Source organism: Engraulis encrasicolus, chromosome 1 (assembly GCF_034702125.1).
Source record: "Engraulis encrasicolus isolate BLACKSEA-1 chromosome 1, IST_EnEncr_1.0, whole genome shotgun sequence".
Taxonomy (NCBI): Eukaryota; Metazoa; Chordata; class Actinopteri; order Clupeiformes; family Engraulidae; genus Engraulis; species Engraulis encrasicolus.
Window position 1 is genome coordinate 12,011,538 of NC_085857.1, and position 21,493 is coordinate 12,033,030.

Consider the following 21,493-nt stretch of genomic DNA (forward strand, 5'->3'; position numbering starts at 1 on the left):
TTCCTGTTTTTGAATCTAAATAAGACATATATAACATAGTTTTTATGGTAAGTTTTGCACATATTTTCAAAGATCAGTTTGTATACATCACACACAAATAGGATTGGCCCATAACACCATTATGTCCAGGCAGTACAGCATTTTACTACTATTGGCTCGTTTTGGGCAGACATCTTGGATTTACCCCATAAAAATGACCTTAAGGACATTGAAATTTGGGGCACCCCTTCTGAAATGATGGAGAACACCCTAAGGAAGGTCTACACCGATTTTGGTGCTTCTATCCAGCGCGTAACGATTAGGCCCTTTTTGGACGGTAAGATCCCCTACTATTAGGATAACTTCAGGCCATTTCAACATGCAGTTGTAATGCTCACACTACCCTGGACTTGTCAGTACCTGAGATTTTTTTTTCCTTCAGCCTTTTCCGAGAACCCTGGTCATTGTAATGGGGGCAGCGCTTTGTTTACATTTCAAAAAAATATTTTTATTTATTCCCAAAAACATCCAAAAGGTTATACAACATCAGCAGACAACTAGCAAACAGCGGTACCTTTTGGGAAAATATTTGGAGTAGGCCTATGTTCATTTTTTTAAAAATGTAAACAAACCCTGCCCCCATTAGAATAGCTCATATCTCGGAAAGGGCTGAGCCGAAAAATGTGGCATCACCGGGTACTGACAAGTCAAGGGTAGTGTGAGCAATACAATAGCATACTGAAATTGACTGAAGTGGTCCTTTAACGTTTCTCCCGAAGAGACACAACAGAGGAAATAGACACAGAGTTTTAGGATGAATACCATTTTTATTGTTCAAGGAACAGAGTGTGACAAATGATTTCACCACACAGACAACCTTTGGACCAAAAGGTAAAATAAATTAAACACACAAAAAACAAAGTGCGCACACACCCACGCACACGCGCTCACACAGCCCAACACATCTAGAGCATTAAACTAAACTACGAAGTTTTCCTACGGCATGTTGACATGTTAAGAGTGAAGCTAGCAATCAATGTTAGCATAGATTTGTAGAGCAGGCTTGTACGAAATTCCGAATGGAAAGAATTTAAATTCAAAGAAATGCCATAATACGACCACTAGGTGGTGGTGTTCTATGTACTTTCAATGGGTGGTGTAGATTAAATTCAAAGAAATTCAAGGAAATGACACCACCTAGTGTTCGTATTATGGCATTATTTTGAATTGAAATTCTTTCCAGTCGGAATTTCGTACAAGCCTGTTGTAGAGACAGAAAAAGGTGGCCCTATTTTTACACATCGACTCACATGGCAAACCGATGCTTTTTTTAAAAACTGTACATTATGTACCATGTAACACACTACCACCTGTCTTGTTACGATGGCGTGGCAATGCAAAGGTATTATGTACAAAGGTATTACAGGCCATCATCAGCCGGCTTCCTCAGTTTCAAAACACACCAGCACATGCTGGTTCCTATTTGATTCTCAGTAGGCTAGTCTTGTGCTGCTTTTTTTTCCCTCGTATTTTTTTCCTGGGCTAAAAGACATTCTTTACTTCACAGCATCAAAGCATCTGATGGATTTGTGCTTGAAGTAACAAGCAAAAACAGATAGAAAGAAAGAAATCAGGAGAAAGGAACCAATCTTACGTGGTTAGGAAAGGTATAGGCGTTTGAGGAACGATAAAAAAAAAGAAGATTAACAACTTAGCATATCTACATCATGTGCACAATAAGGTTAGTTAATAACAAAGAATGTGTGAACATCCAGTGGAGAAATAGTCCAAAACAGACTCCAAGAGAGAACAAAAAGATGATGAAGACAAGACACCTTCACAAGGTCTCCAGCGTGTAGCTACAACAACTGACAAGTAGGTGGCGCTGTAACAAACTACAAACTACAGTAGGAAGCAGACGTACGGTAGTCAGGGAATAATGGCATTTGATTTCACATGGCTGGTGCAGAGAACGAGAACAAACAGCAGCACATGTCCTGTAGCTACAGCTTTCATAGGTAAGCTTTGTGTCTCCTAGAAAAAGAAGTAAAGGGACAAAAAGGAGAAGAAGAAAAAAAACATCCATACACTCAAGCACACAAAATAAATATAAAACAAAAAAGGAAGAACAAGGTGATGTAAACATTTTAATGAAATAAAATACACACGTGTCACCTGAGACTGTTGTAGTCACACTTTTTGCTAAACGGGAGCTTTGTCTGCTGGGATCCGCCCCTCTAACTTCATTTTGAAGTCTGTCACCATTTTGGGGGAATATATATATATATTGCATGTTCCTTAAACTGAAAAGTGTCAATCCTGGGTCCAGAAAAAAATGGCACGGTTTCCGTCTCATAAAGGTGACTTTGCTTGAAGCACATCATGACAATCAGCTGAGTAGGCCAAGAACTGCCTAGATCAAATTTGTGTCAAACTTATTACCTCAACCAAGGTACCGTTATGTTTTTGTTCACGTTGATTTGTCTGTTTGCTTTTCTGTCAGCAGGATAACCCACAAAGTTGGGAACGGATTTGGATTAAACTTTGTGGAGTTGTTGGAAATGACAAAAAGAACAAGTGACTACTTTTGGTGGAGATCAAGGATTTTTTTTTAAAGATCCTTCACCATTGCGGGATAAGGAGATTTTTGACATTCCAGTTCCTCACTCCACAAAAAAAGACTTGGAAAAAAATTAGGGTTTAACATAGTCAAATATTCTATCAAACAACTTCCTTGGCAGAAGTCTGCACTCTCTGAGTGCATTTCTAGTTTTATTTATTATTTGTTATTTATTCATTTTATTTCTTAACCCAGGATTGACACTTCTGTTGTAGCTGGTCGGTAAAACATCCTGCCAATCAATTAAGTAATTAGTTAACATCAAAAACTTTCTTCACAGCTTTTCATTGAGGCTTTGGAAAGTCCTCAGCAACATTTCGACTTAAACAGCAGTGGGACATAAAAATATAGTGGAGGAGGTGAACATTTGCACACACAGTGCCCTCTAGCGTCTCTTCACTTGTACAACACCTTCTGTCTACTAAGTGCCTTTTGTTTTGCTTCAGCTACAATAGTGTCTTATTCATTTATTCAATTATTATTTTATTTATTTTGTTTATTTATTATTTACTTTCGTCAGCAACATAAAGTGCCAGAAAAGAAGCATAAACCACTCTGATGTCCTTTAAAGCCTTTTTTTTACACTCCATCAGAAATGTAAATGTAAGATCACTGCCTGCACAAACACACACAGAAGCAAACACATGAGTGAGCATACACACACACACACACACACACGCTTGCACTCACTCACACACACACACTCACCCACGCACACACACTCACTCTCACACACTCACTCACTCTCTCACACTCACTCACTCTCTCACACTCACTCTCTCACACACACACACACACACACACACACACACACACACACACACACACACACACACACACACACACACACACACACACACACACACACACACACACACACACACACACACACACACACACACAGCTGACGTGACTTCAACCTGCTGATGACTTGACGGCAAGCAGGTGGTGGAGGCAGTTTCTTGGTGTTGGCTAAACAAACGTGATCACGTGGCACGTTCACACGAAGACTGACATTAATGTGAGACAGGACGTGATCACGTGGCACGTTCACAAGAAGACTGACGTGAATGTGAGACAGGACGTGGTCCCGTGGCACGTTCACAAGAAGACTGACATTAATGTGAGACAGGACGTGGTTCAGCATCCTTTCTTTCAACAAGAATGGTGTAAATTAGGCTAGCTGGTACAAGAATGTGGGCAACGTTACTTTCAACAGAAATGGCCCTGAAGCGTCGCTCGTCATTGGCTCTGTCGTCACAACGCAATACTGTTCTCTCTTCTTCAACTGATTTTTAGAGGGACTTTTTAAATCACAAGGCTACAACACTGCCAACTGAACCTATAGACGATGCAGTCATACACGCACACTGGCACGCACGCGCAAACGCCAACACGCACGCACACACACACTAGCACGCACGCGCAAACGCCAACACACACACACACACACACTGACCCCACAGTTTGAGGAAGTGTCCCTCTCGCACACTACTTTGCTTCCAGATGTGCATTAAAAAAAATCGCTTTTTCAATTCTTTGTGGGGGGTTTTCCCACTTTTTTTTCTGGTGGTGCAAGAAAACCGCTTCACAGCACTGAGGGGTCACTGATTGCGAGGAAATGAGCAAATTTGAATATATATGTTTTGAGAACTAGATAAGGTTTGTGCCAACACACATTTTCCAGTCAATCAGTCTGCAAAAAAGACTCTCCATCATTTCCTTAGTAAACTAGCCAACAATACTTCTTGCTTGTCATCTCATACAAAAAAACATAACAAAAGAAGAAAAAGAAAAAAACACACACACACACACACTCTCACACACAGAAAAGAACAGGCACCAGCTGACGTATATTGTCAAGCACAAAGTGGTTACTCACAATTTCATTTTTAGACATATTCTTTTTTGTTTTGTACAATTTTTTGCAATTTTCTTTTTTTTTTTTGTTCACAAGAATGGAAATCCAGGTGTCACCAAGTCGTCAAGCCTAAAGTAGTATTTATTAGTCTGTACCTTCCAACCATTCTTTTTTTTTCGCCACACAGGATCAGTCTTTGCTACCATGTCAACAATTGGTGACGTCTCGTTTCGGAAGATGGGGAAGTCTTTTGTTTTTTGTTTTAATAAGGAGTCTTTGCTTCAAAATAATCAAGCCCCGTCAGTACTCTGTCCCGAAAGGTATATCTGGTGGACTTGATAAAGTAGCAACATCTTTCAGAGTGTCTTTTCTGTTTTTTTGTTTTGTTTTTAAATGATTGTAAGCTTGAAGCCCACGGGAGTTGACCTTGGAGACACAACTCCATTTGTAGTCAAAACCTCATCAGTGTAAGAAGTGTCTTGTGTTCTTTTGTAGGCTCACTGGATGGCATGCCACCCAGCAACAGACAGAGTAATCACTGAAGAAGCAAAATTACATCGTTTCACAAAGATCATGAGAAATACATCCACGCAGACCAGCCTGTGGTCTACGCAATGTCTCACGAGGGCATAATAACGTTTCGAGAAAAGTTTAGTGTTTTTAATGTCAGGGAAAAAAAAGCTTTATCGTCTTCTTTTTTTGTTTTGTTTTCTGCACTGTAATGTTGCTCCCTTCTTCAGTCGACATCAAATGTCAACTGACGTGTCCAGTAAGTCCAGTAAGAAACTCCAGCTACGATAAGTTAGGAATGGCAGGGTGGAGACAACTTAGGCCAGCCACGAAGGGTGGCCTGACACTCATTACATCCAGGGGATGGTAGGTGGGAGGTGCGAGTGCCTGTGCCCCGGCGTTATTTACAACTTGTCACTTGGTGTGGTGGAGGGGTACAACCTTTTGGGGGGGGGGGACATTCCATTGCCTCTTCGGGAGAAAGACGGAGGAGGGGCAGGTGGTCGCTCTGTTCATCATGTTCGAGGTAAATAATAAGAAAAATCACAGTGTAGTCAAGTCACGTCATGAGATTTCATTGTGGAGACAGACTGATGATGGAATAAACCCTCATTCTGCCAGGCCCGCTGAACCTCTCTCTCACACACTCACATTTCCGGAAGCCTGTCCTTGTGCCCTCCTCCGCTACCATACTCCTCCATCCATGGTAACCATGGTGACCTGCATCTATCTTGGCCTTGGGAGACCAAGATGCTCCTCCAGCTGCTCCTGGGGTGGCAAGTCCACTGTTTTGCCTAGGAGACAAACTTCAACAGATCTCAATCTAGACAGAGGCAAGCCCATCAACTGAGCAAAAGGTCAGGCCTTCTGAGGGAGGTGGAACACTCTGGTCATATGACCACGTCACATGACCGCTTCCTTCCCAGGAGGAACCCAAGTTCAGAGGGGGCAGGGGGGTGAGAGGTTTAGGTTGGGAGGAGACTGGGGATGGGTCATGATGAGATGAGATGAGATGCACTGGGGTCACCTGCTCAGCCATTTTGGCTCGTTCGCTTCATCGCTATTGCACTTAAGTATTCCTTTGGAATGCCTGACGTTGAAACACTGAAACTGGGCTAGCGAAAAAGACACACAAAAACACACCACATACACCACACACACCACATACACCACACACACCACACACACACACACACACACACACACACACACCACATACACCACACACACCACATACACCACACACACCACACACACACACACACACACACACACACACACCACATACACCACATACACCACATACACCACATACACCACACACACCACACACACCACATACACCCCACACACCACACACACCACATACACCACACACACCACATACACCACACACACCACACACACCACATACACCACACACACACCACACACACCACATACACACACACACACCACATACACCACACACACCACACACACCACACACACACACACACACACCACATACACCACACACACCACATACACCACACACACCACACACACACACACACACACAAGCACACGCACGGAAAGAAATATCAGGCCAATTTAGAAGCAAAATGTAGTATAGCAGTAGGGGTAAAGAAAATACTGATTTTTGGAGTGCCTACCAAAAAAAAACATTTAAAAAAGAAAAAAAAGTTTCAGATAGGAGCAGGTGACCCTTTTGAGGCATATTTTCCTCTTCCATCAGATGACTTCATTGTTTGTGGGTCCAAAATGGCGACCGAATTCCTGGACTTAATTATTTCATGTAGGTGGTTCTCTTCATGATTCACGACTCATGACTCAGTCCTCCCCATGGCTTATTGGTATTGTCTCCCATTTCTGTAACATTTGAGTTGTGAAGCAAAGTTAGGCAACTGTAGTCTGAGACGCACACACAGAGAGGGGCTTTGGAATTTGCTCCATCAGGAGAAAGAGAAGAGAGAACTTTAGACAGACAACGAGGATTGAAGCGGGATGAAGGAAGTTCACCATTTTCGTCAAGTGCGTTTTTTTTCCTATTCTTCCTTCCCATCTCTGTGAGGGCTTGTTGGAGTCTCTTATTGCGTGTGTGTGTGTGTGTGTGTGTGTGTGTGTGTGTGTGTGTGTGTGTGTGGGTGGCAGTCCTAGGAGTTTTGCTATGGGTAAACGGCAGCTGTTCGTATTGACATGATAAATAAAACGTCTGTTTGTTTGTGTGTGTGTGTGTGTGCGCAGTGGACTCTGTGTTCACGTGTGTGTGTTTGTGTGTTTGTGTGTGTGTGTGTGTGTGTGTGTGTGTGTGTGTGTGTGTGTGTGTGTGTGTGTGTGTGTGTGTGTGTGTGTGTGTGTGTGTGTGTGTGTGTGTGTGTGTGTGCGTCAGAGAGTTTCTAATTACAGCACAAGGCCTCTAGTGAAGTCAGACTCACAATGGCTCACAATGATGAGGTCATCAAGACCCGCCGGCACAATTACATGACTGCTCAAAGTCCAACTAGTTGGTGTTGCACAGGGGCAGAGGCAGTGCCTTGTGTTGGTTAGTGTGTGTGTGTGTGTGTGTGTGTGTGTGTGTGTGTGTGTGTGTGTGTGTGTGTGTGTGTGTGTGTGTGTGTGTGTAACCCTCTGTGTTTGCCGTTAGCTAGATGGTATTGGTTCCTAGTGGGTAAGCCCTCCCATTACCCCTCCCATCAGCACTCCTTTCTCCCCCTCCATCTCCACTCCTTTCCTCTCCTCCCCTCTCCACCACCACCTCCTCCATCTCCAGCTCCTCCACCGCCCTCCTCTTCTTCCCTTTCCTTTTCTCTCTCCCTACCGTGTTACACACTCTTCTTGGGCTCTGCTCTTCACTCCTCCTCTCTCTCTTGTCGCCTCTTTGCACTCTCTCCTCCTCCTTCTCCTCCTCCTTCTCCTTCTCCTCCTCCCCTTCCCTTTCCATTCTCCTCCTCTCCTTCGTCTCTCCTCTGTTCTCTCCATCCCCTCTCTGTGGCGCGCTCTCCTTCTCCTCCTCCTCCTCATCCTCCTCTTCTCCCCTCGTATCCCCTCTTTGTGGAGGTCCTCCTTCTTCATCTCCTCCTCCTCCTCCTCCATCTCCTCCTCCTGCTCCTCCTGCTTCACCTTTTCCACCGCCACCTCCTTCTTCTCCCCCTTGGCTCCGCTTCTGTCCGTCATCATCTTTCTGTGGTGGCCTCTCTCCACTTCCTCCTCCTCCTCCTCCTCCTGCTGCTTCTGTTCCTCCTCCTCTTCTTCCAGCTCCACCGCCTCCTCCTCCTCTCCTCTGCTCCCCCTCCACCACGGGCGCTAGTCACTGGTGCACCTCGTTGGCAATCAGGCTGTCCTCGCCCGACTGGAAGTCGGCCTCGTTGAGAGAGCCCCCGCCGTTGATTAGCTCCTCGTCCTGCGAGGAGCCCCCTCCTCCACCTCCACCACCACCTCCTCCTCCTCCTCCTCCACCTCCTCCTCCTCCAGCACCACCTCCCCTGCCGCCTCCTCCTCCTCCTCCTCCTCCCCGGCCGTCTCCTTCCTCCTCCTCGCCCGCGCTGCTGAGGCTGACCCCGCAGCCCGCCTCGTCCGCGTTGGGGTCCTGCAGCACCTGGGCGATGTACGACTGTTGCTGTGGGCGGGTGGAGGAGAGGGAGAGAGAGAGGGAAAAACACGAGGGGTGGAGGAGAGGGAGAGAGAGAGGGAAAAACACGAGGGGTGGAGGAGAGGGAGAGAGAGAGGGAAAAACACGAGGGGTGGAGGAGAGGGAGAGAGAGAGGGGGAAAAACACGAGGGGTGGAGGAGAGGGAGAGAGAGAGGGGGAAAAACACGAGGGTAAAGAGAGAAAGAGGGAGGTGGAGTTGGGGGCAGAGGGAAAAAATGAGGGGGGGGGAGAGAGATAAAACAGGAGGTAGAGTTGGGGGCATAGATGGTTGGGAAAAGAGGAAAGAGATGGGGAGGGATGGTGGGGAGAGGAGAGGAGAGGAGAGGGGGGGAGAGGAGAGGAGAGAGGAGAGGAGAGGAGAGGAGAGGAGAGGAGAGGAGAGGAGAGGAGAGGAGAGGAGAGGAGAGGAGAGGAGAGGAGAGGGGGGGAGTTGGTTGAGAGAGGGAGATAGAAATAGATTGGCGGGAAGGCAGAGTAAAAGAGAAAGGAGAAATAGAGTAAAACAGAACATTTTGAAGAAGGGCAAGGATGTGGTGATGAAGGGAGAAAGAGAAGGAGAGAAAGCATCACGTAGAAGTGAGGATGAGAAAGAGGGAGAGGAGATGGAAAGATAAGAGGAGATGGAAAAGAAAGAGAATGTAGAGATGGAGAATTGGTGGGGGCGCGAGAGAAATGGAGGATGGAAAAAGAGAAAGGAGAGAGAGATGAACAAGGGAGGGAGGGAGTAGAAAGCAGAGAGGGGGGGAGAGGGAGAATGAAAACGAAGAGAAAGTTAATACATGTGAATAAATTATGAACATAAAATATGTTCTTTGTGTTGAAGATAAAGATCCTGGACGAACCAAGCAAAAACAAAAACAACCCGAAAAGCATTTCCCACGCCATTTGACTTTCCCTCTCCATAATATATGAGGAGGGTAACAGAAATAGCATATGTAGTATTATGGAGAAGAATAATAGTCAGAGATTTAAAGATTAAAGTGAGTCAGACAAGGGCTAAAGTGGAAGTCCAGCGGACAGGACAAAAGAGGTAAGTGCTCCTCAGTCTCTACCTGGGCTGTCTTGGCAGTTGGTGACGCCCGTGATGGCCGGCCATTTTCCACGCCACTGTCTGAGTCTGTGTCCTTGTTGTCAATCTGAGAGAGAGAGAGAGAGAGAGGGAGAGAGAGAGAGAGAAAGAGAGAGAGAGAGAGAGAGAGAGATGGAGAGAGAGAGAGAGAGAGAGATGGAGAGAGAGAGAGAGAGAGAGATGGAGAGAGAGAGAGAGAGAGAGAGAGAGAGAGAGAGAGAGAGAGAGAGAGAGAGAGAGAGAGAGAGAGAGAGAGAGAGATTAATTTTTCCGTCCTAAATCCTTTATAGAAACGTTATATCAATAGTGAAGGTTCCGGAAAGTCAGTAAATATTTACAACAAGAAATAGTACTATGGGGATCAGAGTACTATGGGGATCAGAATGAGATCAAGAGATTTCTGAGAAAGGGGCCGTTTCACATGGTGAAGGACGGCAACAAGCCATGCTTCCTCCAAAATCTATTTCTGATTCTCACTAGTAACACCATGTCCTAACAGCAAGTGACGCAACCAACTGAAACTGACAAAATCAGTTCAATGTCTACTATACTGAATCCATGAAGAAAGAAAGACAGAACTGGAAACTGAAGAAGGTTAAGACAAAAAAGTCTGACGGCAATATAGTTCAAAACAATTAGGAGTGTGGTTCTCTCTCTTTTCTTTTGGATAATTTCTTAAGGAACTAGCAACCAGTTGATCTTCACTTTGGTTGAGTTGTGCCCGTTATAAACCTCATTGACACATTGAAAGTGTGTCACTCAGTGACATTATGCAAGCTAACTGAAAATCCATTAACTCATTTTGTCAATTTCTGTGAAACTTTTTAAAAATAAGCCAATAAATAAACAAATAAATTTCAAAAGTCGTGTGCACAGCAGTCACTCTGCTTTTGTCGCGTTGAGTTAAGTCAGTCCAACAGAAAATATCGAAATGGAACGGATTTTCTTGCTTTCAGCCAGACGTTTGTCTCACAGTTACGACACGGAAGCAGGGCATTGGGTCAAATCGGGTCAAATCGGGTCAGAATGGCAGCATGCTGGTGTTTGCGTGTGGACAAACTTGTGTGTTGTTATTTTGACTTGACTTTTAACCCCCTGCCCACTACAAATAGGCAAGCCCATGAGGGAAGGTCACAGTGATTGGCCGCTGGGTGGACTTGTGTAACTGGGTGTGTCACATCATAGTCATTGTCAGCAACTACCCTCGTTTACAAACTGCTGCCTTAAGCAGGGCAGGACAGATCGTAGATAACATGTTGCTTAACTCAAGTAGTTTATCTAGATTGGGATCAGAAAAGGCATTAATTATTTTAATGTATTCAAAACACCCCCAGGATTGTGTGTGTGTGTGTGTGTGTGTGTGTGTGTGTGTGTGTGTGTGTGTGTGTGTGTGTGTGTGTGTGTGTGTGTGTGTGTGTGTGTGTGTGTGTGTGTGTGTGTGTGTGTGTGTGTGTGTGTGTGTGTCTGTCTTCACCACATACCAGCTAAATACTTGTCAAAATAAACGTGTCACATCATACATTTTGGAGACAGTACGATCCATTTATGCATTTGATTGATTGATTATACTCAATCACTTATTGTTGCTGCTTTATCACTGGTCCATCACTGTCACTCATCAATGTTAAATGCTCAGTTATTATTTATTGGTCCATCACTGCTACTTGTCCTGTCTTGCACTTTGATGTCAGCCTGTAAATGTCAGTCCTGTGCATGTCTATGTCCTTTCAGGGTATAGAGAGAGAAACATCATTTAAATTTTCTTGTATGACCTGTGCATATGAAGAAACTGACAATAAAAGCTGACTTGACTTGACTTGACTTGACTTTATGCAATGACTTAGCCTATTTAGTGCATTAAAATGTCTCTCTAATTATTCACAAATGTTGTTACTTGTACAAACACAGTGTAGAGATGGAGGGGTCATACCTTGTAGTTGTGAGCGCTCAGGTACTTGAAGTGTCCGAAGCAGACGTGAGACAGGCACACCACGATGGTGATGATGAGCACCACGAACGTGAACATGGAAGTAGGGGCCAGGAACCCTGCGAATAGAGACACAGACAACACCAAGGGGGTTAAAGACTGTTGTGTATGGATGTTTACTGTACAATGGAACTTCACTTCCCATGATGCCATGCGTTTAGGCGGGGGCTATATAATGCTGAGCTCCCCCATTCAACGCTCTTCTGAACCGACAGGACCCTGAGGAAGCCTACTTGTATTACTATGCAGTAGTTACAATAAAGCCAAGTTTAATGTCTAGCACCTTCTTGTCCGCCTCCATCTATGTGTATGCGTGCCCTCCCTCGGACACAGCAAAGACATCACAGGACTTTAAATTAACACCTGCCAACCGCATAGGCACATAGACAACATCAAGGGGGTTAAAAACATCACAGGACTTTATATTAACAACTGCCAACCGCATAGGCACATAGACAACATCAAGGGGGTTAAAAACATCACAGGACTTTATATTAACAACTGCCAACCGCATAGACACACAGACAACACCAAGGGGGTTAAAGACATCACAGGACTTTATATTAACAACTGCCAACCGCATAGACACACAGACAACACCAAGGGAGTTAAATACATCACAGGACTTTATATTAACAACTGCCAACCGCATAGGCACATAGACAACATCAAGGGGGTTAAAAACATCACAGGACTTTATACATGGAAGTGGGGGCCAAGAACCCTACACATACACACACAGACAACACCAAGGGTGTTAAAAACATCACAGGACTTTAAATTAACGCTGTTCCTACCTATGTGGACAGTGGAAAAGAAGAGGACCCAGAAGAGGCATCGGGGCCGCTATCACGCTATCACACACACACACACGCACACGCACACACGCACACGCACACGCACACACACACACACACACACACAAGGGGGGGGGGGCGTGTTCCTACCTATGCGGACAGTGGAGAAGAAGAGCAGCCAGAAGAGGCAGAGGATGGGGGCGGCTACCACCTGGTTGACCGCCCCCGAGTGGATCTTCTTGTCCAGCTTGGAGGGCAGGTAGGCGTAGTACATGTTGTACCTGTCCACCAGGTGCTTCAGGAGCATGTGCATCAGACCTGCAGAGAGGATGGGGGGGGGGGAAATGAAGATTGATATTTTTCTTAATATTTAACACATCATTTATTGTAACACCTTCACTAGTTCACATTACAGGATACAGCCATCTCAATAGGTCAACATCCAGCATAGTGAAGGGAGGAGCTCTCTTCCTCGCACAGCATAACATACCCCCCCCCCATTCAGAGGAAATGAGAGGAGAGAGGAGGAGTGGAGAGGGGATGAGGAGGAGGAGGGGAGAGGAGAGGAGAGGAGAGGAGAGGAGAAGGGAGGAGAGGAGAGGAGAGAGGAGGAGAGGAGAGGAGAGGAGAGGAGAGGAGAGGAGAGGAGAGGAGAGGAGAAAGGACGAAGGACGAAGGACGGGGTAGAGAGGATGAGAGGGAGAAAGAGAAGTATATGGAGTGAGCACAGGGAGAGAGAGAGAGAGAGGAACAAAAGAGATTGAACACTTTTTAATGAAGTCATTAGATCGAGAGACAGAAAAACATTGGATTAGAGAGAGACATTTAGAGCTCAGGGCTGATGAGGTAATCTGTGTGTTGCATGCAGGTCACAAGCCTGCACATATAAACACGCAGTCATGTACACACTCTGCCATGTACACACTCAGTCATGTACACACACACTCATGTACACACTCAGTCATGAACACACACACTCATGTACACACTCAGTCATGTACACACTCAGTCATGTACACACTCAGTCATGTACACACTCAGTCATGTACACACGCAGTCATGTACACACGCAGTCATGTACACACGCAGTCATGTACACACGCAGTCATGTACACACGCAGTCATGTACACACTCAGTCATGTACACACTCAGTCATGTACACACACAGTCATGTACACACACAGTGGCACACCGCCACACACACACAGACACAGACGACATGACTAAAACTCAGCTACCGGAAAGTTCTACTGCTCCCCTTCCTGAGCCAGAAGTTACAGAATGAGTGTGTGAGTGACACATCTGCTGACTTTGACATTTTTAGCCACAATTTTTTTCTTAACTGTAGGCTGACATTGATGGCATCTCTCTCTCTCTCTCAATCCCCCCTCTCTCCTTCTCTGCCTCTCTCACTCTCTCTCCTTCTCTGCCTCTCTCACTCTCTCTCCTTCTCTCTCTCTCTCTCTCTCTCTCTCTCTCTCTCTCTCTCTCTCTCTCTCTCTCTCTCTCTCTCTCTCTCTCTCTCTCTCTCTCTCTCTCTCTCCCCCCCTCCCTCCCTCCCTCTATCATCTCTGTCATGTCCATGACTATGTGAATATTCTGAGGAAATACTGTACTACTTAGAAAAACCATTAAAATAGCAGAGAGGGAGGGAGCTGAGGGAGGATCTATGATCTTTGTCACTTACATATTTGCCTCATTTAATTATTCACTGTAGAGATTTTCTACATTGAATAACACATGTACTGTACTGGGAAGTGTATTAGGTGATTCTAACACACACACACACACAGGCACACACACACACACGCGCACACACGCACTCACACACACACACGCGAACGCACGAACGCACGAACGCACGCACGCACGCACGCACGCACGCACGCACGCACGCACGCACGCACACACACAGACACACAGACACACAATCACACACAGTCATGATGATTAATGCCATTACAAATGGGTTAAGTCCAAAACTATCAGCTCCCTCCTTCATCATAGTCAGCTGGCTGGGAACAAGTCAGAACCTGTTCATCCACTTTGTCTGATGTCACAACATTTCCTCGAGAGAGAGAGAGAGAGAGAGAGAGAGAGAGAGAGAGAGAGAGAGAGAGAGAGAGAGAGAGAGAGAGAGAGAGAGAGAGAGAGAGAGAGAGAGAGAGGGAGAGGGGGCTCTGGCACCTTCCCTGACCTTGAAAAGCTCCGCTCAGGTCTGTCTGACACAAAATGACAAGATCAGGTTGGAAAAGATGGGGATTGGGAAGTTGTATGACTTTCAGGTCTTTCTCAATGTAACTCTATTTACTTTATTATTATTATTATTTTATTTTTATTATTATTATTATTATTATCATTATTATTTTAACTACATCCAACTGACATGATGTTTAGTTTAGTTTGTGTGTGTGTGTGTGTGTGTGTGTGTGTACTCGTTATTTACTCTTAATAAAAAAAATAAAAAATTAAAAAAAAACCCTTTTTGCAACTGCACTTGTTGTTCTGTATATCTCCTGTGCACTTTGTATTTGCTTGTGATGAAAGTTTCATTATAAAGGTTATAAAGCTTCTGCCAAATGCAATGTAATGTAATGTAATGTAATGTAACTACTACTTCAACTGACCTTGAAAGGTCTGCTCACTCAGGCATGTGTGAACAAAATGGCAGGGCAGGTGGAAATTACAGTGAGTAAAAAAAAGTTGAGGTGTCTTTTTTAGTGCGTCGACATGTAATTTCTTTGACCTTGGAAGTTCTAACCAGGCATTTCTGCCCAAAATGACAGGGCAGGTGGAAATCACATAAAAGACGCTATGGTGGCAATTAATTTTGCGGTGTCTTTTATGGTGTAACTACATGTGTTAACATGTGATATAATTAAGTTACATTGCCCATACCTATTCCTAATCCTAATCCTAATCCTATCCCTAAGGTACAGGGCGAGTACATCATGTTACATTCTGTTAGTGAAAGCCCACCTGGGAAACTCAAACTCCCATTGTCATTGTGATACAGCACCCCACAGCACACAAGTGAACACAGCACACTGCACACAACGACATTGCATTTCATGCCTCACCCGTGCAAGGGGGCAGCCCCCCCAGGGGAATAGTGCAGCAGGACAGTACCATGCTCAGGGTACCTCAGTCATGGAGGAGGATGGGGGAGAGCACTGGTTGATTACTCCCCCCACCAACCTGGCGGGTTGGGTGTCGAACCGGCAACCTTTGGGCAGCAAGTCTGAGGCCCTAACCGCTTACACATGACTGCCCATACTGTACATATATGTTGTTACACTGTGCCTAAGACTTTTAAATTAACAAGCCGGTGCAACCAGAGCAGGACCAAATCATAAATAGAAAGGAAAAAGAATCTGGTGCCATGTGGATGTCTATTTTCTGTAGTTTATTTAATCTGCGAAGTATTAGTAATATTACGTTTCTCCAAAGAAGTTATTCCTACGTTAATTGCAGTAAGTATGCTGTGCTTCAGTCAAATCACATGCACCAACCCACGATCTTGGGGGGGAAAAACCATAAAAATAAATAGCACTGGTACGGCGGTGCTACGAAAAGAATTTCAAGGAGGAGTCCACGTGTGTGTGCGCCTGTATGTCTGCGTATACAAAGTATTCAAGCTATGGTCACATCTTCTGCCATATGCAGTAGCATAGTAGAGTGCAATAACACAATGTAAATACAAGACAAAACAAATGTGAACCGACGTCACTGGATGTGAAGTGGTGCTTTGTAGTCCTCCTGCCTGAGACGATGGGGGTTACGAGTTATGGCCAAGCGTGGTGTTTTTACGGCTTTGTCGCTGTATGCAGGCTGCAGGTGTGTTAGATCTGACCTCGTAAAGACGCGCCTCATATACAAGGGATACGGCAGAGTGAACTTTACAGGCTTTTGTGACTGTTTGTGCACTGTGTGTACTGTGTGTGTGTGTGTGTCTGAGAGAGAGAGAGAGAGAGAGAGAGAGAGAGAGAGAGAGAGAGAGAGAGAGAGAGAGAGAGAGAGAGAGAGAGAGAGAGAGAGAGAGAGAGAGAGAGAGAGAGAGAAAGAGAAAGAGAAAGAGAAAGAGAAAGAGAGAGATATATAACAATTGTGCTCCTGCTGTGCTCACTAGATTTAATAACAGTGTGCTGTTTACCCATTTTAGCTTAAGCCCTTTTTTGGAAAAGGTGCCCTCTGCCTATTAAAACCTAAATATCTCAGCCTCCGAAGCACATAAAAATATGAAATGAGTTGCATTTAAAAGCTAGGACCCTCATTTAGCATTAGAATGTGTTCATTCAGCTCTACCATACCCATATTTTTAATAAAACACTCAAGAGATTGAATACAGCATGTTGCTCGATGCTAAAATGGGTTAAAGCTTGCATCCCTCTGCATCACATAATCCAGGGGTGTCAAACTCAGGCCCGGGGCCCAAATCTGGCCCGGGGAGCCATTTTATTCGGCCCGCGAGATCATTTCAAATATGTATTACAGTTGGCCCACATACACCATTAATGTATAGTGTGAAAAGACTTGAATAAGAAATTTGGTGTGTCACAGGATGTGCAGATACATCTGAACTACCATATATGATGGGAAAGAGTGTGTGTGAAATTTAACTATGAGTATGAAGCGCATATACACATCATTTTAGTCCAATTTTTAAAATAAAAGTTGGGTTCGGCCCGCGACTTTGTTCCAGATTTTGATTTTGGCCCTCTGTCAATTTGAGTTTGACATAATCAACGCATGTCAACGTCTTGTCCACTCCAAAGCACATACAGTACAGTACCATGAAGGCCCAGAGTCCTCCATAGCTGTCTGGTATATCTGATCACGCTACTCAGGGGTGCATTTCTCAAAAGCGTAGTTGTTAGCAGTTACCACCGTGGGTAGTTGCCAATGGGAAATTGCATTGCAACCAACAAACTACACTTTCGAGAAATGCACCCCAGGAATGCAGACAGCCACATTACAATTCCCGAATGCGTTGCCAAAATATCTTCCATGTTGCGCAGACAACAACATTTCAATTCCCGAATGCGTTGCCAAATGTGTTCCATGTTGCATGCCACATCCCTCCGTAGGAAAGAGGGGACACGGGGGCAGAAACCCACGACATCGTAACCTACCAGTGTCTCCCACATCCTGCTTAATGGACATGACTCGCTAATGGTAATAGGGCTATTTTCCCTGTTGTTTTTGTTGATGTTGATGCGTGTGAGTGGACATTTTGTTGATTTTGTTGACATTAGTGTGTGTGTGTGTGTGTGTGTGTGTGTGTGTGTGTGTGTGTGTGTCTGTGTGTGTCTGTGTGTGTGTGTGTCTGTGTGTGTGTGTGTGTGTGTGTGTGTGTGTGTGTGTGTGTGTGTGTGTGTGTGTGTGTGTGTGTATGTCTGTGTCTGTGTCTGTGTCTGTGTCTGTGTCTGTGTCTGTCCATGTGGCTCAGTGAGTGTGTGAGTGTTTATGTATGTGTGTGGGGGGGGGAATTCACTGGAGATCAGCTGTCAGATGACAACTCAGACAGTAATGACCTACTTCCTCTTGGGGGAGGGGCTTCCAGGCCCTTAGTCAGTTTAGCCAGCCCCCAGGTATCGGTTGCTGTGTTTAACCACAACACTACACAACACTACACCCTGCCCTGCCATGCACTGTGCTCCACTCGACCGGTTCTGTCTCGCAACAGGCAGGCCGTGAGAGATCGAGGCTCTTCTCGCTCTTCATTAAAACTTTTGGGGATCACTACTACACAACAGACGTACTCTATCCTGACCTGGACTGTGCTGAGCTGTGCTTATATCTAAAACGAGGAGTTCTTTTACACTTCGGAAAACTGACTTACAACAGACTAACCCCATCCTGCACATTGCCGTGCTTCAATCTATACAGAGGAGTTCCTTCACACCTTGGGGGGCCCCGCTTGCAACAGGCAGACAGAGAGGGCGTGAGGCTTGGGGTGAAATTGGCTTGAATGGAGACGGATGGTAGTAGTGTGTCTGCATGGACGTCAATGGGATGATTCAGACAAAGGCTACTACTATCTTTGTGGTCCAAAGTCTTGTTTTGCTTGGGCTCATGGATTTTGTCTCATCTGTTCCAGTTGTCTACAGGACTTTTGCCATGAGAAAAAGGATAAACTGCTGCTGACTTTTTTCCCCCATCTTCCACATTTTACTACCCTTGTTTCTGACTCCTTCCACACATTGCAGCTGTGGTTTCATGGATTCTGTGTTCACATTGAGAGATGATTTTTTTCTCAGAGGACATAGTAACCAGCTGTTTATTTCTTTCTCCACAGTTATTTCTCCAATGCCATCCCCTTTTTTTCCTTGTGCTTCATTCACATACATAATGGAGCTTGATAATCTTGTTGAGGATATCTACAAATCTTTGTCATGACGAAAGAATAACCAACCTTTCATTTATCTTTCTTAAGCCTCTATATTCTCCCTCTTCATTCATAATGCAATTTGATAATCAAGACACCAATGGATTTTTCACATGAGGCCAAAATAACCAACCGTTGAATTCTCCTTCTCAATCCTCCATATTCTCCCCCGCCCCTCTTGCCCCCGTGCATCATCCAACACCCATCCACACCAACACAATGGAGTTTGACAACCTCGGGGAGGACAACTGCACGGCCGACAACAAGCCCCTCTACGTCTTCTACTCGGCCGTGTTGTCGGGGGAGTTCATCCTGGCCCTGCCGCTCAACGTGTCCGTCATCTACCTCTTCATCTTCAAGCTCAAGTTCTGGAGGAGCAAGAACGCCAACAACATCTTCCTGTTTAACCTGGTGCTGGCCGACATCCTGCTGCTCTTCTGCCTGCCGGTGCGGGCCTACAACTTCCAGCTGGGCAAGCGGCGCAGCGAGAGCGAGGTGGTCTTCCGCACCATGCTCTTCGCGGTCTTCCTCAACCGGGGCGCCAGCATCGCATTCCTCACCGTCATCTCCGTCTACCGCTACTTCCAGGTGAGTTCTAATGAATTCAATATACAGTACGTACAATATCAAATGTATTCGCGAATACAGTAGAAATTGATTTTAAAAAGAAGTGGGAATTAGACCTGATTCACGAGCATCACATTCCTCACTGTCATCTCCGTGTACCGCTTTTTCCAGGTGAGTTTATGAATTCCGTATATGTCAAATGTGTATTTAAATACATGTAGTCACGAATAGAGTGAAATTAGAATAGAATTCATTTTAAAAAGAAGTGGGAATAGAACTGATTCGTGAGCATCACATTCCTCACCGTCATCTCCGTTTACCGCTAATTCCAGGTGGGTTTACGAATTCAATATATCGTAAAATATGTATTTGAATACACATAGTTACGAATAGAGTAAAATAGAGAATAGAATTGATACAATAAAAAAAAATCATGACCCATGAAGTGGCAATAGAACTGATTCGCAAGCATTGCATTCCTCACTGTGGTCTTGGTGTCTGGCTACTTCTAGGTATTCATTTCATGAATAGAGTTAAATTGGAATAGAATAAATAATTTTGAATAATTGAAAAGAAAATAATTGGCTCCACCATGCAGAAGTGGCTGGATAGCACAATGACCACCACAGGTGAAATTCACTCCGCCTTTGCATAGTATTAAACTTGGCCGTATATTTTCACGACGCTCCTGGTCGCTTGCTTTTGCCATCACTTCGCTTTCCTCACAGGAATGAATGGCAAAGTTCACTTCCCTAGTTCAAATTCACGTAAGTGGGTCAAAGACGTTTTTGAAGTAGTAGATGTCAGAGGGGTTGCAACCAAGCTAATACCACTAACAGCCTTTTTTTCACTAGCTTATCTAAGAAGCATATTCATAGTTTGTACATTAATTGAATTAATGCATATGGGCATTAGCTCTGGTTGTACCACCTGACCTCTGCTACTACAAACACGTCATTGACCCTGTGATTGTGTCTCTGGCGTCCCCCACCGTGCTGTGCCTGGTCTACCCGCTAACTTCCAGGTGGTGCACGCCGGCCGCGAGAGCACGCGCTGCATCTTCAAGCACCCGGCGGGCATCGCGGCGGTGGTGTGGCTGCTCCTGTTGCCCCTGACCATCCCCATGATGCTGCGGCCGCTCCGCAACAGCCTGTGCAGCGACGAGGACAACGTGGTGGACGCCTTCCGCGAGATGGTCTTCTTCACCCAGAACCTGCTGCCCTTCCTGGTGCTGGTCTTCTGCACCGTGGGCATCCACGCCCGGCTGCGGCGCACGCGGGTCGGCGACCGCACCAAGCTCCGGCGGGCCCAGTTCCTGGTCATCACTGTCATGGCAGTCTTCTCCATCTGCTTCCTGCCGTGCACGATATCGCGCATGGTGCTGCTGGTGGTGAGCCGGGGCGCCGAGTACTCGCAGCGGGACAAGGACGCGGCGCTGCAGGTGTACGACGGCCTCAAGTGCCTGGCCTACCTGGACCTGCTGCTGGACCCCATCGTCTACTGCCTGAGCAGCACCAAGTTCAAGACGCTCTACGTGGAAACGTACCTGCCCTTTCTGAGGGCGAGAGTTGAAAACAAACAGGAGTCTGCAGCGGCGATGGAAAACAGTGGCGCAGGTGGGGGTGGGGGTCGGAATGCGGGCTCGGATGGTGGTGGTGGCGGTGGTGTTAGGAGAGCGAGCCTGGGGCAAGAGCAAGAGCTCAAGGAACATGAGATGACAGAGGAGTCGTAGCTGAACGGCTACATGGGCGGACTTGGCCATTGCGTGTACTGGCTCTTTCAGTACAGTAACCACAGTATGAACCATTTTGACTTTGGTGAAAGAACGTTTGACTTTTAAACAGTTAAACATGTTTTAGGGTTTAGGATGTAATGGTGAGGAGTTTATTGCCTACGTTGTTAACGTTAATAACCAACACATGTAATAGTCACGGGGGTCAACAGGGGTCATGAAGGTCAAATGTACTGTGCTTTGGCTTTGAAGGGCAGGATAGCCATGGATACTGCCAGTGTTATGGTCTACTACAGGGTAACAAAAATGTTTATGCACTCTTAAGTGTCA

General features: G+C 45.5%; 2 protein-coding genes across 5 annotated transcripts in view; one reads left to right on the forward strand and one right to left on the reverse strand.

The window, feature by feature from the left end:
• Positions 1-8,259: 8,259 nt before the first annotated feature.
• The window catches only part of LOC134447844 (CSC1-like protein 2), a 143,560-nt gene continuing 130,326 nt past the window's right edge, over positions 8,260-21,493 (reverse strand). For all 4 annotated transcript variants that reach the window (XM_063197532.1, XM_063197523.1, XM_063197540.1 and 1 more), the window contains 4 exons: positions 12,626-12,793; positions 11,622-11,737; positions 9,675-9,758; positions 8,260-8,589 (listed from right to left, as the gene is read on the reverse strand). In XM_063197532.1, coding sequence (XP_063053602.1) covers positions 8,281-8,589; positions 9,675-9,758; positions 11,622-11,737; positions 12,626-12,793 — 677 coding nt within the window. In that variant the 3' untranslated portion in view covers positions 8,260-8,280. The remainder of the gene's footprint in view (positions 8,590-9,674; positions 9,759-11,621; positions 11,738-12,625; positions 12,794-21,493) is intronic.
• LOC134448116 (hydroxycarboxylic acid receptor 2-like) overlaps positions 17,925-21,493 on the forward strand; it is a 4,615-nt gene continuing 1,046 nt past the window's right edge. The window contains exons 1-2 of the mRNA XM_063197908.1: positions 17,925-19,452; positions 20,456-21,493. The exon at positions 20,456-21,493 is cut by the window's right edge and continues 1,046 nt beyond it. Coding sequence (XP_063053978.1) covers positions 19,084-19,452; positions 20,456-21,163 — 1,077 coding nt within the window. The 5' untranslated portion in view covers positions 17,925-19,083 and the 3' untranslated portion in view covers positions 21,164-21,493. The remainder of the gene's footprint in view (positions 19,453-20,455) is intronic.